General features: G+C 45.6%; 1 protein-coding gene across 1 annotated transcript; it reads right to left on the bottom strand.

The window, feature by feature from the left end:
• Positions 1-9722: 9722 nt before the first annotated feature.
• LOC125509791 (DNA-directed RNA polymerases II, IV and V subunit 11-like) lies at positions 9723-14197 on the bottom strand. Its single transcript, XM_048674822.1, has 6 exons — positions 14043-14197; positions 12817-12907; positions 12400-12489; positions 12226-12304; positions 12052-12147; positions 9723-10094 (listed from the first exon to the last, which is right to left on the bottom strand). The coding sequence occupies exons 2-6, from the start codon at positions 12867-12869 to the stop codon at positions 10050-10052; spliced, it is 363 nt and encodes a 120-aa protein (XP_048530779.1). The 5' UTR covers positions 12870-12907; positions 14043-14197; the 3' UTR covers positions 9723-10049.
• Between the last annotated feature and the right edge of the window lie 2875 nt (positions 14198-17072).

The following is a 17072-nucleotide window of genomic DNA, read 5'->3' as shown; positions in this document are numbered from 1 at the left end:
TGGAAATATGTTCCAACCATCATATCTAACCTAGGTTCAGATCTGATTAGTGCCAGGATACCTCCGACTTAGTAAGCCTGAGAAGAAAAGGTGCAACACAATTGACGAGATGACAATGTAAGATTCTCGGGAAATGAACTATGAAGTGATTTCCGTTAACAAGAGTTCATCATTAATCCAAGGAGAGGACAAGGAGGTGTCTGGTGAACTCAACGGCAATTCATCGAGATTTCCAAAAGATGGATTTCCACAATTAAGTGAACAAGGAGATAACATTTGTCAAATCAAATGATATAAGGGAGTATGCTCACGGAAAACATACACAATTAAACATTGGTTGAAAGGTGCGCCCAAAATATGGGTTGGGTTGCATGACCAATGTCAGAATGGTGATTCAATAATTAATAGTCTAAGAACGAACGGTCGACCATTAACTTCAAACCAATAGGGTTGCTAGAAGTGCAGAATCCAAACAACATCGTTCACTTGTTGGTACCCTGGTTGGAATCAACACGAGGACCAAGAAAGAATGGTGATGGTGAGAAGTATCACGATACCAAGAATTCTTAAGAGGTGGTGAAATTCTCACAACATTCTTGACATAAAAGATGGCAATACTCCAAGGTAAAGGAGAACAAATGTTGGATAGCAAGGATCTCAAGGTATAACACAAAACACGAACAAGTTTGTGTTGAATGGAAGGCAATCGAGTGGTCGATGATAACACAAATCATCAAGGGCAAGAATGGTATTTCTCAGCAGGAATTCAATTGATATCCTTGAGGAGCTCGAAATGTTGATGATGATCATGACAATTTCTATCGAGAGGTTTCATGGAGATGTAATCGGTCGGCGATGACATCAAGTCAAACGAATGATGAAGCGAAAGGTTATTGGAACCATGGGTACGGCACAAACTTGAAATCAAGTTTGTTGTTTGAGGTGAAACGATAAGACAAGGAAGATCGACGTAAGCTTAGCCCATCGTCGAAATTGTGCTCCGGAAAGAAGGACCAGGTAGCACAGTTAAAATTTGGCACGATAATGACATAGCCGAGTAGGCTCGGAATGACGTGATCGAGTTCCGACTCGTAAGTAATGAAGGTTACCAAGAGTTGTTGAATCGTAGTGCGGACTCAATTCAGTTGTCGGTGTCCTTGAGGGGTTCTAACAACTGAGAACCCGTTGGAGAAATGGAATCGGCAAGAATATTAGTTGATGAAGAACTCATAAGAACTTATGGATCCCGTGGTATCCTCGAGATACCAGGGGGTAATACTCGACGACAGATCAAAGTAGAGGTTGGACTGGGGTATTGCTCTGCAGAAGACAAGTGCTTAAACTTGCACGAGAAACGGTACCTAAAGGAGAACATGGTCGAAACCACGATTGCAAAAGGCCAGATCCCAGATATAATATGAACTTATACCAAGGGAGTAATTAATTTAAGAGAAGCTTTAATGATAAGATCTACATCGTGTCCATGGGCATGAACACAAAGTTCAAGGTCGACTCCCACTTCTTCAATGCATAACCTTACATTTACCTCCCCTTTTTCGAAGTTGTAGTGCTGAAAAGTTATCTGACGAAGCGTCAACAGGGTATAACCCGCATAACTTTCGAGGTCACACGAATTAAGGAAGGCATAGGTTCAACCCGTCAGGGTATCGTGGAAACATATACCACAAGCTTCAGGAGGGAATAACTCAAGCTCGGGAGCAGGGCATGGTTGACAAAAGCAGGGGATACAATTTTACCAAAGGTAGTATGTATCCGAGGAAAGGCTCACAGACTTATTGAATATGAAGGACGCTGTCGGATAAAATCCAACAAAGGATCTGGTGGTCCTCAAGGGATCTGGTGTGAGCATCGGTACTCAACCAGAGGGAGAAACAATGCAAGGAGATCAGACTTTAGAAACAACTGACTAATTTAAGGCTCAAATGCAAAGGAATTATCAATTCCAAGACAAGGGATCAGAAGCAATGCTCTGATCAGGGATGGATAAGTTGAATAGCCTTAGAGGTACGATCGATGGTCAATTGATTGGTCGAGATCCAGCTCATGTTTAAACTGGCGTCTGAGCCGGAAGGATGAATCCTAGGATCCGACTGATGATTGCGTGCATTCGCACTCATGTTGAATCAATAGGATCAAAATGACGGTGGCAAAGAATGCCAATAAGATTACTATACTTATGGGATTAACCATAATGCAAGCAAGCAAAGAATTTCAAAAGCAATAAGTTGCTGAGGATTTTCGGAAGATCGAATGGCATTTCAAAAACTTTTGTGAAACACCTTAACAACTGGGGATGAGCAGATACTCGGAAAGTGCGAGAATTTATCCTTAGGGGTATTCCGGTGGCGAAGAACTGCAAGGCAGTAGGCACCAAATATTCTTGGGGTATCTTGTAATAACAAGATCGACTGGGAACAAAAGTAAGCACGACAGGTGTAAGTATTTATCCATAGGGATATTTCGGTGGAAGGGAATTGCAAAAGCAACGGGCACAAGGTCTCGAGAGAATATCGGAGTGTATCTTCAGAATCTTCTAGTGCAGTAGGTGATCATCTGAAGTGAGGGGTTCTCCGGGAGAAAATATTTTCGAGAACCTAAAGTTAGTTTGTTTTTAGCAAAATCATTTAACCCGAATAGAAGAGAGATCAGAGTCCCAGAGTATAGGTCGAGGAATAAAAGATCCTAATACCACCCAAATGGCGACGTGGGCCCGTAAGGCACACAGCCATGTTAGTAGAAGTTTGGCAATGTCTAGACTCGACTTCGGCCAAGGAGTGTGGAAGGGGAATTCCTACAGGCAGTCGGCTCTGATACCAACTTGTGACGCCCCCGATTTAATCGTACACTAATCATACACGCAAACGTGTACGATCAAGATCAGGGACTCATGGGAAGATATCACAACACAACTCTACAAAAAAAATCATACAAGCATCATATTACAAGCCAGGGGCCTCAAGGGCTCGAATACAAGAGCTCGATCATAGACGAGTCAGCGGAAGCAACAATATCTGAGTACAGACATAAGTTAAACAAGTTTGCCTTAAGAAGGCTAGCACACACTGGGAAACAGATCGAAAGAGGCGCCGGCCTCCTGCCTGGGATCCTCCTAACTACTCCTGGTCGTCGTCAGCGGGCATCACATAGTAGTAGGCACCTCCGGTGTAGTAGGAGTCGTCGTCGAAGGTGGCGTCTGGCTCCTGCGCTCCAACATCTGGTTGGGACAACCAGGTAGAAGGGATAGGGGGAAAAGAGGGAGAAAGCAACCGTGAGTACTCATCCAAAGTACTCGCAAGCAAGGAGCTATACTACATATGTATGCATTGGTATCAACTGGAATAAGGCTATCATATGTGGACTGAACTGCACAGAATGCCAGGATAAGAGGGAGATAGCTAATCCTGTCGAGGACTACGCTTCTGGTAACCTCCATCTTGCAGCATGTAGAAGAGAGTAGACGGAAGTCCTCCAAGTAGCATCGCATAGCATAAACCTAACCGATGATCCTCCCCTCGTCGCCCTGTGAGAGAGCGATCACCGGTTGTATCTGGCACTTGGAAGGGTGTGTTTTATTAAGTATCCGGTTCTAGTTGTCATAAGGTCAAGGTACAACTCCAAGTCATCCTGTTACCGAAGATCACGGCTATTCGAATAGATTAACTTCCCTGGAGGGGTGCACCACATAACCCAACACGCTCGATCCCATTTGGCCGGACACACTTTCCTGGGTCATGCCCGACCTCGGAAGATCAACACGTTGCAGCCCTACCTAGGCACAACAGAGAGGTCAGCACGCCGGTCTAAATCCTATGGCGCAGGGGTCTGGGCCCATCGCCCTTTGCACACCTGCACGTTGCGAATGCGGCCGGAAGCAGAACTAGCCCCCTTAATACAAGAGCAGGCTTACGGTCCAATCCGGCGCGCGCCACTCAGTCGCTGACGTCACGAAGGCTTCGGCTGATACCACGACGTCGAGTGCCCATAACTGTCCCCGCGTAGATGGTTAGTGCGTATAGGCCAGTAGCCAGACTCAGATCAAATACCAAGATCTCGTTTAACGTGTTAAGTATCTGCGAACGTCGACCAAGGCCAGGCCCACCTCTCTCCTAGGTGGTTTCAACCTGCCCTGTCGCTCCGCCACAAAGTAACAGTCGGGGGCCGTCAGGAACCCAGGCCCACCACTACCTGGATGGAGCCACCTGCCCCTTCAGCCCCATCTCCAAACAGTTTCTCCGGTAATGTAACAGTGTAAAGTATATAGTATATGCCCGTGATCACCTCCCGAGTGATCACGGCCCGATAGTATAGCATGGCAGACGGACAAGAATGTAGGGCCACTGATGATAAACTAGCATCCAATACTAAGCATTTAGGATTGCAGGTAAGGTATCAACAGTAGTAGCAAGGACAGGCTATGCATCAGGATAGGATTAACGGAAAGCAGTAACAAGCTACACTACTCTAATGCAAGCAGTATAGAGAAGAGTAGGCGATATCTGGTGATCAAGGGGGGGGCTTGCCTGGTTGCTCTGGCAAGAGAGAGGGGTCGTCAACACCGTAGTCGTACTGGGTAGCAGCGACGTCGGTCTCGGTGTCTAGCGAGAGAAGAGGGGGAAGAAACAATAAATATAATGCAAACATAAGCATGACAATGCGTGACGTGACAATGAGCGGTGCTAGGTGTGCCCTAACGCGGTAGTAGGTGATGCCGGCGAAGGGGGAAAACATCTGGGAAAGTATTCCCGGTGTTTCGCGTTTTCGGGCAGAGGAGCCGGAGGGGGAAAGTTGCGAGTTTGATATGTTAGGGGTGTATGGCGGATGAACGGGCTGCGTATCCGGGTTCGTCTCGTCGTTCTGAGCAACTTTCATGTTGAAAATATTTTAATCCGAGTTACGGATTAAAAGATAGGATTTTCTAAAGATTTTATTAATTTCTAAAATTTAATTAATTATTTAATTTAATTCGAAAATGGATTTACGACATCAGCATGAGGTCATGTTGACATCAGCAGTCACAGGGATTGACTAAGTCAAACTTACGCGTGGGTCCCACTTGTCATACTCTGTTAGTTAATTAACAGTAGTTAATTAGGTTAATTAGTCATTAGGTTAATTAACCTTAATTAGTTAATTTAATCAGAATTAATTAAGTTAATTATTTAGTTAATTAATTAATTAATTTTATTATTATTTTTTATTTATTATATATATATTTAAAATTCTTTTTTTAAAATGTTCTGGGCAGGGGGGCCCACTTGTCATTGGCCCTGGGGGCCTAGTGGGTTTGCGGGTGCGGGCGCTGGGCGTCGGCGCCCGACTGGGCGAGCGCCCAGATCGACAGGAAGGGGGGGCAGCCACGGGCGTGGCGAGGCCGCCGGCGTGGCCGCCGGCGCCCACGACGCCGGCCAAGGGAACGGAGGGCGGCGCCACGGGAGGGCGGCAAGAGCAGCAGCAGGGGAGACGGCCATGGTGGGCGCGCACGAGACGGGGCGCGTGCGAGGCGGTGAGCCGTCCGAGCGCACAGGGGAGAGCAGCACAGCGGGCGCAGCGGCTCACAGAGGAGCAGGGGCGCGGCCATGCGTCGGGCGTGAGCCGGGTGAGGCGCGAACACACCGGGGCGGAGTCGGGGCGATGGCAGGGGGAAGGCGGCTCCAACACGGGGCGCACAAGCGGGCGACGCCGGCAGGCCGCGGGCGGACGAGCGGGGACACACTAGGTGCGGGGCTCGCGTCGTGCGGAGCTGCGGGACGCGGCCGGGCGCGGTGAGCGCGGACGAAAGGAAGGGGAGAGGGGAGGCGGAGGCCGAGGGCCTCACCGGCGTTTGCAGGGGCACATGGGCGTCGAGGCTCGGGGGCGACCCGTGGGGAGGAGGACGGGGACGATCGACGGAGACGGGGAGGCGGTCCGACGAGGTAGTGGCGGGACGAGGCGGCGACATTGTCCACGTGCGGCGGTTGTGTCGTACGGCGACGGCCTTGATGAAGGGGGCGTCGGGCTCATTGCCCCTTCCCGATCCAGATCAGGTCGGGGAAGAGGAGCGAGGGGGGAGGCGAGCCGGAGACGGGCGGCGGCGGCTCCAGATCGAGCGGGAGGGGGGCGAGAGAGAGTGGGGGGGTCGATCTCGATCCAGGGGAATCGGGGGAGGGAGTGGAGCGCGTGGGGGGCGAGTGGGGGTGTGGTGGTGGATTAGGGTTCGGTCGGGTGGGGGATGTAGTGGATAAGGAGTGGGGAAGGCCGGCCGGCTGGACCTGATGGGCCGAGGCCCAAGGAGGGGGGGGCTTGCGGCCTGCCGGGCCGAAGCCCGGGGGGTTTTTTTCTTTGTTTGTTTGTTTAGTTTTTCTTTTTCGTATTTTCTTTTCTTTTATTTATTTACTTTTCTGTTTTAAATTATTTTAAATTATTTAGGCCTTTTATAAAAATGTGTTTACTACATCATATTTATCTATGTAATATTTAGTACAAACCGAACATTTTTATTTTAATGTCTGAAAACTTTTATTATTTACCAAACTTTGAATTTGAATTTTGGATCGGTTTTGATCTAACGATAGATTAGTAGCGGTAACCGTGGTGACGTGGCACCATTAGCGTGGGATCACTGTAGCTTAATTATCCGGGCGTCACATTATTTCTTCCTTTGCTTGATGTTCAGCGTGTTGATGCTGCATGGAAGCATTGGAAGCGAAAAAAAATCTACACATACCTAAATGTAAGTGAATCTCCCCGTCTTTATTTAGGTTGACCTTGCAGTCTCGCTTACCCGTTCTGCTTCGTCCATCGTTCAGTGTAGTTTATGTTGAATAGCTAGGTTGGTCCATGAGATCATATATTGTATTGCCGTTTATTTAACCCAGCTGCTACATTGAATATTGATAATCTAAACACAAAATGTCGCAATTTTCATTTTGAACTTTTCTGTGCAAGTGGATAAAGTGGTCGTATATCAGTCTGCGCTTCTGGACCAAAACCAGTTTTGCATGGTCATTTCTTTAAAGAAAGGTTCAGAGGTTCTCCAGAAGGAAAGGAAAATACCACCTGAACTTTTAGCTTTCCACATATGTGTGATCACTTGCTGAGTTTTCCACATCGTAAGCTTTTCTTATGAATTTGTGGGATTTTAGTTTTTCAGGTCTCGCAGTTCTGAGTTTTAATTCATGTGCAACCGTCACAAACAGATCTGTCTTGCATTCTAAATATTGCAGCCTTGAACTTATTTACATTTCAGTTAACCTTTGTCCACAAGTGGCAGCCAGTGTTCTGAATCTGTAAATTGTAGTTGAATTCTTAATACATCTATGCCATCTATAGAAAAGCATGACTTCCCGTGCCACTGTGCAACACCACAACGATGAACATCACTTGGCGAACAAGTGTCTGAATCAATTTCGATTTGCGATGGTCTGCTCAGAAGGCGTTCTGGCGATGTGTGGTTCTGTTTTAGTAGGGATGTATCTCTTCTACAATATTTTGGTAATTTTGTAGATTAGGATGTTTAATTCTTTTTCGATGATAGTTTAATAGTAGTCAAGATATGGGGTCTGCATGTCCATTTTATTTTACTGCATATATCTGTTTTTACTCTTAATTACATCTCTGGAGTATTATGCCCATTCAAGAAGCAAAAGCCATAGCCTCTCCAACAAGGTTTTCAATATTAAGTGGGAAATTTGAAGGTGTATAGGGTAAATATGCAGAGCTCTAGGTATATTCAGTAATAAATTTTCTTTATACATTTCAATATAATTAAAAATGGGGAAATACGAATGAGGTGCCTGTTGTCAGTTGCAATTACAGATCTAAGAATCCCCCTTTAAAAAATTTATCAAAGAGTAATTGTCCCCCCCCCCACTGCGTAGAGGAAGTGTGAGAACCACATAGCTATAGGACTAACCCTGAATGATTGCTTATCAATTTCAGGTACTACAATTATTGTGTAGATTCAAGTAGTGTGTTGTAGTTATCATGTCATATATCTACACAAGAGAAGTTTTTGTGAAGCACCAGCGTAGGATAGCTTTTGAAAGTTTTGGGAAGCCCTGAAGGACATGGTTAGAGGTGGCTGCATAGATGGTATGCACAACATTCCTTTGCAAACCTTTAGGATGCTAGATTGAATCACTAGGAAGAAGACTAATGGAGGCATGATATTGTGTTCTGTCATGCCCTCACTCCTTTTCCCTCTTGTCAACAGTACTACTTTTAGGTGGAATACGCAGAGAACAATTTGAAGGAGTACATCCACGGAGACGATGATACCCTACCAGTCAAGCTTGGAGATGGACCACCATCACGACGATCGCTTCATGCTTGGAACTGACAAGAGGGCCACCATCACGACAAACTAATCATAGTTTCGCCACCACCCGAACATTCAGCAAGGTGACATCTGCACCTTCCTTTTCAAGCACAAGCAAGGGCGCCGCCTCTCTCTCATGTGCACTGTCTCTAGACACACCACCGTCAGCCGCAGCTATCGCCTATACATATGATCCATGTATGGTCTTTAGTTTCTCTCTTAAGACTTAATATGCCTGTGCTCTGATGACCCAATGAACTATGTATTTAGTTTTTCTCTAAGACTTAATATGCATGTGCTCTGATTATCCAGTGAACTATGTCTCTCTTTTGGTGATCGCCCACCTTTTAGAGGATGGTAGAGTTCGCCATGCTCTGTGATCAGTCATTCATCTTGTAAGACTGTCACCTCTCTGTTAAGATTGGCATGCATGCTTTATGAGTTAATATTGTGCTGCTGCAGTTTCTACTCCATGTATTTTCTTTTAACAATTGACACTCACTTGCGCTGCACCAAATGCTCCAGCAAGATTAGTACACACAGTACCGTAGAGGAGGCGCGCTAAGGGTGCGCCCCAGCCACTAGTATAGATCAACTGCCCCATGGATCTTCACTCATAATGTGTTGCATTTACATCCAAATGAATGGCCATTTGGTGACCTAACATAGATCAACTGTTCTTAAATGCTTATGACTAATGAACTTATATATCCAAGGAATGTATTGATAATCTATATTATTGGGTCTTCTCGCAAAAAAAAATCTATCTTATTGGGTCAGACTAGGGACCACATATGTGGGCCAGTTCTTTTCGACGATTCTCCCAGAATCGCCTTCCTCCCCAGTTTCTCCCAGAATCGTCACTTCATATTTTTTTTACAATCCTATCTAGTTAAGGTCTAATTAGTTAGGATTATAAAAAACATATGGTGTGGTGATTCTGGAAAAAGCTAGGGAGGGGGGCGATTCTGGTAGAATCGCCCAAAAAAACTGGCCAGATGGGCATACCAATCCTATCACCAGATTAGACTAGGGTTTTTTTTTGAAACCAGATCAAACTATTACAAAGAGAACTTCTGGTGCGCACCAAACATGATGTTGTGAGCCATAAACATTTGTTTCATGATGAAGTAGTCTACGAAATTGTTTTAACCTTTCAAATCATGAAATTATTTGAACTAACTAGTGTATCAAATAACTCATAATCATAATGATCAATCTTATATTTTCTTTCCAAGGATGGTTTCTTTCAAAATGTTTGTTTGATTATTTTAATAAAAGAAATAGATCTGTGTGCCAACAAGATGAGAAGTTGCTTCCGTGATTCTGATCCAGGCCTAGTAAGGACACGAGATCTCGGCACAGGCACTGGGCCGTTGCTCACGCCTGCGCTGGGCTCACTGAGTGAACAAAGTCCGGCCACAATACAGACAGTCTGTTAAGTCAGTTACAATACATCGGCATAACATTCACTCAGTACGAGAAGTCTCGCTGAAGCTGGGTCCGTACCTTCTACCGAACCTGTTAAGAGCGAGCAATTCAACCAGCAGGCGTATCAAGTGCCAACACATGTTTAACAGCCGTGTAATCATACGCAATCCGCACATGAAGAGGTTCGACGAGTTCAGAGGACCATCGACAGGCCTTGTCTATTTTTTTTTCTACCGCAGTTCAGACATCAGATATAACTAGTAGCAAGGGAGATTTCACATCAGCATCCAACACCCTTGACCTAGTAGCCCTGCTTCATCCTTTCCTCGAATCGGGTCTTCTCATCCTGGAAACAGAAAGCTCAAAAGATCAGTGGCATATCTTGGCATGTCTTTCATATGCACTCCATCCGTGGAAGTTAATTCAACTAGAACATATCCAATTTGGAGGACGGCTGATACACTGTCTTAAACGCAGGAGGGGAGGGGGGGAGTAGAGTCCATATAACCATCAGAATATCGGCATTGCTAGTCTACTATAACTAAAAAGAAACCTCAGAGATGTCAGAAAAAAAAACTTTAACTAACATCTTCTTAACTCCTCTTCTTAGCAACATGAGGAATTCTAAATCCAAATACAAAGATTCAATCTAACGAATATGGAGGCATGCCATATGATTTGAAGGTTCTATCCATTCTTCCGTTCAACAAGAAAAGGTGTACCAGGAATTAACTACATTAGCAAAACACCCTGTGCAATTGAATTAGGCAGTCCTACAGGCAATTCAATTATATGTGGACCATTATTTCTATGTTACTTGAAAAGCCAGATAAGAGAGATTTGACATCTAAAGTTCTGCTTGTCAGTAGAAAAATAGTCTACTAACGATGCAAACTTTGCTGAAGATACAAATAAAAGTAGCAAATCACATCTAGTCTACCATCCGTAAGTGTCCCCTAACATAAATATATAATAACTTTCTCGAGTTGCACAACATGAAGTCATCAATCATCACTACCAAATAAGTTCAACTGGGCATTGTTGCCCTTATTTAGCAGTCATCACATATTTTGAAACAAAAATGTTCTCCAAAAGTGACAACTGTTTGGATAAAAAATGGAATGGCCATGTCAGAAACTATTAAAGCACTCGAGTCAGACATTTTTCCAGACTCAAATCCTTCAGAATGACACAGTTCTATAAAACTAACAGTAATTTAAGAAAGTTTCCATTATATATGTATTATTCCTTGTTTTATGCCACCATAAAAAACAAACTGGAAGGTAGTGCAATTGCTCACAGACAGACAAAATTTGCCTCTATTTAGTAAAACAGTAGGTCAGAAAAGGTGAAGCAACCTGGGAAACTAAAGATGATACTGATGTTTATGGAAAGGAAGATGTAGCTCCAGGGAGTAGCATAAAAGGTTATGCTACATGTGCAAACTAAAGATACACCTTCAGCCATAACAAATTCTTGAAATTATACTAATAGAGTGGTCTATTGTTCTCATTACAAAAGAACAAAATATAGTATTGGCCATTGGGAATGAATGAATTCGTAATCTTTTACAGAAGCTAGTTCATGTCCAGTTCATAAAGTAGAACATGATTGCTATTTGTGTTATTACACAGCAAAGAACAAAGTACCAGCATGCTCTGGATTGCTGTGTGATCAAGAGGTTAGCTTGAAGCAAGACGATTTGCAACAAAAATATTCAGGGAATTTCTAGACCCGCAACCTTAGTTTCATATGTTGTAAAGTGCAACTTTCAGACAGATAATTTTATGCTTAGTGGCACTGTGTGTAGCAAGTCAATCGACAGTGTGTATAGGAAGCTTAGTGTAAAGGAACATTATTTGCCCAAAACATGTGTACTTATTTCTGAATGGTTGTTCCATGCCAGAAAGCTACAGTAAAATATCAACACTATTTAATTTGTGTTTTGCTTCCAAGACTACTCATTTGACGAGAGAAAGTAGAAACTAAAAGCAACACATTTGCTTGGACATTATTCCAAAGAAAGTGCAATAAAACAAATTATGCTGCATCACAGTTATCTCAGTACAGCAGCATGAAAAATAAATAACGCTCATTTCATCAACTTCATTGCGTAAAATCAACATAAACAACTCCATAAGTCTCAAATCAAGCTATCAGAGAACTGGTCATGAAAATGCAAATTTAATAGCAAAGGCACTAGCTTTTATACAGGCCCGCACTAGTCAGTGTCATATTGGACTAATGGCACGCCATAGGCCACCAGGAGTAACTAATTATTGAACTACGCACAAGAAACAGACCTCAAAAGCTTGCTTCAGGTTCTCAAGCTCCTTGTCTAGATCATTGATTGCCTGGGTATATGCCTGCGTTGGGGAGGACTGGCTTGCAGTATGGATCTGCCCACATAATAAAACATGAGACTAGCAAACTCTAATCTGACGAAGGAATAGAACATCCATAAATATGCCCCCTACCCTGACAATGATCTTGTACTGAAGGGGGTGAGGGAGCTTATAGCCAGCGAAGTGAACATTTGGGTCCCTGTGCAGCTGCCTGCAGAATCTCATAGATATAGAAGAAAATTAGAAGGTGTGAACTGATGAAAATAACCACCAAGGACAAAAAGGCACACAGTTTTCTACACATACATGCGGAGGATGTTGCCGATGGTGTGGTCCTCACGTTCAATAGTGAAAGATGCAGCATTCATGATCTTTGTATCCTTCTCAAATGACACCCTGCATTACAAAATAGTAAGGATTACATCCATAAACTTTAAGTGATAGAGCAGCCGGTAGAGACTACCACGAGCCCTAATTGGTAACAATAGTAAAAAAAGGTTTATAGCATCAGATTATTTTCACAACTACTCTCTACATGCCAAAAGAATGACATGAACGGGGGCAATATGGTTATTAACGACAGAAATGAAATGTTTAATTATTTTAAGAAAGTTATATCCCACAGCTGCTTCTTTTTTGACAAAAATCTATACCTGACAAAACACAATTGAAGCATTTTCTAGAAAAAAGTTTGAGAACGGTGTGGAGGTAGAGTAGACTCACTTCTTTGTGCCCTCAGGCACGACGAAGCGTTCATAGCGGTCAGGGGCATTCATCTCCGATCAACACTTGGCTCCTCCTTCCTCTGAAATTCCTGCAAGCATGAATCACCGGACCACAAAGGTCCATTTCACAAGTCAGATTGCCTCCTGAACTGAAATTCAGAACCCCATATTCTTGGAAAGTGAAGCAGAACAAGCATCAAATCAGATCTTTAAAAATGATTCCTTCACCTGCGAAACGGATAAACTACACACATGTATGAACCCCTACCTATCTTGCTAAACATTGACAAGGGTGTCAAAAGGTAGACGTGGTGTACTATAAGATGCACACAAAATCAACCGACCACCGAGTACAATCCCCAAAATGAAACTAAATCTAAGCGACAGAAACGCGATGACGAACTCATCGATCATTGCGCGGGGCGGACCAAACGTTTGGGGGGTGCAGGTTCAGCTAAACCACAGCCGGATTTCAGGAAATGAATTAACTGGTTTTAGGGCCCCAAATCCGCAGCAAACTGGATGAATCGGATAAATATTTTGAGAGGTTTCCCGGAGGAAGTGAGAGACCATAAGAACCTGCACATCAAGGCCATCAAAAGCTGTTGTACGCAATCAAGGAAGCAAGAGCCTGCACATGAGCTCAATTGACATCGAGCTGCAGCCCAGTCACGAAATTTTTAACAAAAGGCATTTCTCTGGATATTTTCTCAGCACTCATACAAGTGCCCATACAATTAAACAGACACAGAATCCAGTGGATCTTTAACAATACTTCAGTTGGAAACTAGATGATTCAGAAGACATGGGCAGCAAGGTGCTACCTCTCCGCCTGCGATTACATAGCGAGGCAAAGCAAAAGAACAAGCTAAATCCCTCTCTGAAACACACCATGGCTGACTTAACAGGAACACTAGGTGAGAGACGGGGTGGCCCTAGGGTTTCACAGGTTCGCAGAGAGGGGATGGGAGTAGAGAAATTTCCTTGGGGGAAGAACACCATGGTTCCGGAGGACGACGCCCGCGGGCGGCGGCGGTTACGGCCCGCGCGGGGATAATCCCCTTCAAACCCCTAATATCAAACGAGGCGTAACAGTCCAAGCAGGATAGGGTTCGCCACGAACCAGAGGAACCGAGGCCCAGATGGATTGCTGTAATCCACGTTATAGTAGAGCCGGGGGGTGGGGGTGGGGGGAGGAGTCGGGAGGGAGAGGGACGAGTTTACCTCGAGGCGCACTTCGGCGGCGGCGTTCCGAGGAAGACGATGAAGTCGGTCTGCGTAAGGTACTAGTGGGGGGCTCTCTTTTTTTTCCGAGTGAGGTACTAGCGGGGAGCTCTCTTTTTTTTCAGTGATGAAATGAAACTAGCGGGGAGCTCTCTTTTTTTTTAGTGATGAAATGAAACAAGCGGGGAGCTCTGTCAGGGAAACTTTAACATGCCGACCCGAATGGTTCGTGTGTGTTCGTTTAGATCAAAATGAATCAAGGCAGATGGAGCGGCACCCGCCTGCAAATCGAGGCGCGGCGCCCCACTACCCTCACTCGTAGAAACGGTGCCGTGGACATGGTGCGAAGATTGAGGGGACGTTTCCACTTTCTACAAACTTAATTATAACTGAAGTAAATGCGACCGACGCATGATCGTGGGCAGGACATGGGCCCAAGGGCTACTGTCGGCCCAATGAGAACCAGGGTATCCTGGGTCGGCGGATTTGGGCCTTGATAGTGGCACCTCGCAAGCTTTGCCGCACCGAATGGCTCTACTGAGAGCTTGGTGTTGGGGAACGTAGCAGAATTTTAAAATTTTCTATGCATCACCAAGATCAATCTATGGAGTCATCTAGCAACGAGGGAGAGAGAAGTGCATCTACATACCCTTGTAGATCGCGCGCGGAAGCGTTCAAGAGAACGGGGTTGATGGAGTCGTACTCGACGTGATCCAAATCACCGATGACCAAGTGCCGAACGGACAACACCTCCGCGTTCAACACACGTACGGTTGGGAGACGTCTCCTCCTTCTTGATCCAGCAAGGGGGAAGGAGAGGTTGATGAAGATCCAGCAGCACGACGGCGTGATGGTGGAAGCAACGGTGATCTCGGCAGGGCTTCGCCAAGCGCAGGGAGACGGAGGAGTGTCACGGGAGGGAGGGGCTGCGCCTTGGATGTTGTCTGCAGCCCTCCCCTCACCCCTCTATTTATAGGGGAAAGGGGAAGGGGGCCGGCTGAAGGAAATATGCCCTAGAGGCAATAATAAAGTTATTATTTATTTCCTTATATCATGATAAATTTTTATTATTCATGCTAGAACTGTATTAACCGGAAACATAATACATGTGTGAATACATAGACAAACAGAGTGTCACTAGTATGCCTCTACTAGACTAGCTCGTTAATCAAAGATGGTTATATTTCCTAACCATAGACAAAGGAGTTGTTATTTGATTAACGAGGTCACATCATTAGTTGAATGACCTGATTGACATGACCCATTCCATTAGCTTAGCACCCGATCGTTTAGTATGTTGCTATTGCTTTCTTCATGACTTATACATGTTCCTATGACTATGAGATTATGCAACTCCCATTTACCGGAGGAACACTTTGGGTGCTACCAAACGTCACAACGTAACTGGGTGATTATAAAGGAGCATTACAGGTGTCTCCAAAGGTAGATGTTGGGTTGGCGTATTTCGAGATTAGGATTTGTCACTCCGATTGTCGGAAAGGTATCTCTGGGCCCTCTCGGTAATGCACATCACATAAGCCTTGCAAGCATTGCAACTAATGAGTTAGTTGCGAGATGATGTATTACAGAACGAGTAAAGAGACTTGCCGGTAACGAGATTGAACTAGGTATTGGATACCGACGATCGAATCTCGGGCAAGTAACATACCGATGACAAAGGGAACAACGTATGTTGTTATGCGGTCTGACCGATAAAGATCTTCGTAGAATATGTAGGAGCCAATATGGGCATCCAGGTACCGCTATTGGTTATTGACCAGAGACGTGTCTCGGTCATGTCTACATCGTTCTCGAACCCGTAGGGTCCGCACGCTTAAGGTTACGATGACAGTGATATTATGAGTTTATGCATTTTGATGTACCAAAGGTTGTTCGGAGTCCCGGATGTGATCACGGACATGACGAGGAGTCTCGAAATGGTCGAGACGTAAAGATTGATATATTGGAAGCCTATATTTGGATATCGGAAGTGTTCCGGGTGAAATCGGGATTTTACCGGATTACCGGGAGGTTACCGGAACCCCCCGGGAGTCATATGGGCCTTATTGGGCCTTAGTGGAAAGGTGAAAGGGCTGCCCATAAGGGCTGCGCGCCTCCCCCCTTCCCCTAGTAGTATTAGGACTAGGAGAGGTGGCCGGCCACCCCTCTCCCTCTTTCCCCCTTGGGAATCCTAGTTGGAATAGGATAGGGGGGAGTCCTACTCCCGGTAGGAGTAGGACTCCTCCTGCGCCCTCCTCCTTGGCCGGCCAGCCCTCCCCTTTGGCTCCTTTATATACGGAGGCAGGGGGCACCCCAATACACATAAGTTGATCCACGTGATCTATTCCTTAGCCGTGTGCGGTGCCCCCTGCCACCATATTCCTCGATAATACTGTAGCGGAGTTTAGGCAAAGCCCTGCTGCTGTAGTTCATCAAGATCGTCACCACGCCGTCGTGCTGACGGAACTCTACCCCGACACTTTGCTGGATCGGAGTCCGGGGATCGTCATCGAGCTGAACGTGTGCTCGAACTCGGAGGTGCCGTAGTTTCGGTGCTTGATCGGTTGGATCGTGAAGACGTACGACTACTTCCTCTACGTCGGTTCATCGCTTCCGCAGTCGGTCTGCGTTGGGTACGTAGACAACACTCTCCCCCCTCGTTGCTATGCATCACATGATCTTGTGTGTGCGTAGGATATTTTTTGAAATTACTACGTTCCCCAACACCGGCCCCCTCTAGATGAGATCTAGAGGGGGGCGGCCAAGGGGAGGGGGCTTGCCCCCCAAGCAAGGGGGGCCCCCCTTTAGGGTTTCCCCCAACCTAGGCGCATGGGCCCTAGGGGGGTGTGGCGCCCCAGCCCACTTGGGCTGGTTCCCTTCTCCATACAGCCCATAAGGCCCTCCGGAAGAGGTGGACCCTCCCGGTGGACCCCCGGAACCCCTCCGGTGGCCCCGGTACAATACCGATATGCCCCCGAAACTTTCCGGCGACCATATGACAACTTCCCATATATAAATCTTTACCTCCGG

This window comes from Triticum urartu, chromosome 5 (genome assembly GCF_003073215.2).
Source record: "Triticum urartu cultivar G1812 chromosome 5, Tu2.1, whole genome shotgun sequence".
Lineage (NCBI taxonomy): Eukaryota > Viridiplantae > Streptophyta > Magnoliopsida > Poales > Poaceae > Triticum > Triticum urartu.
Note: the sequence above shows the minus strand (reverse complement) of the source record. Positions and strands in the feature narration are given on the sequence as shown.

Coding starts and splice junctions, on each gene's coding strand:
- LOC125509791 (XM_048674822.1), bottom strand. CDS start 12,869: ATGAATGCCCCTGACCGCTATGAACGCTTCGTCGTGCCTGAGGGCACA. Junction 12,490..12,816: donor GTGCCTGAGGGCACAAAGAA/GTGAGTCTACTC, acceptor TTTGTAATGCAG/GGTGTCATTTGAGAAGGATA. Junction 12,305..12,399: donor ATCGGCAACATCCTCCGCAT/GTATGTGTAGAA, acceptor GAGATTCTGCAG/GCAGCTGCACAGGGACCCAA.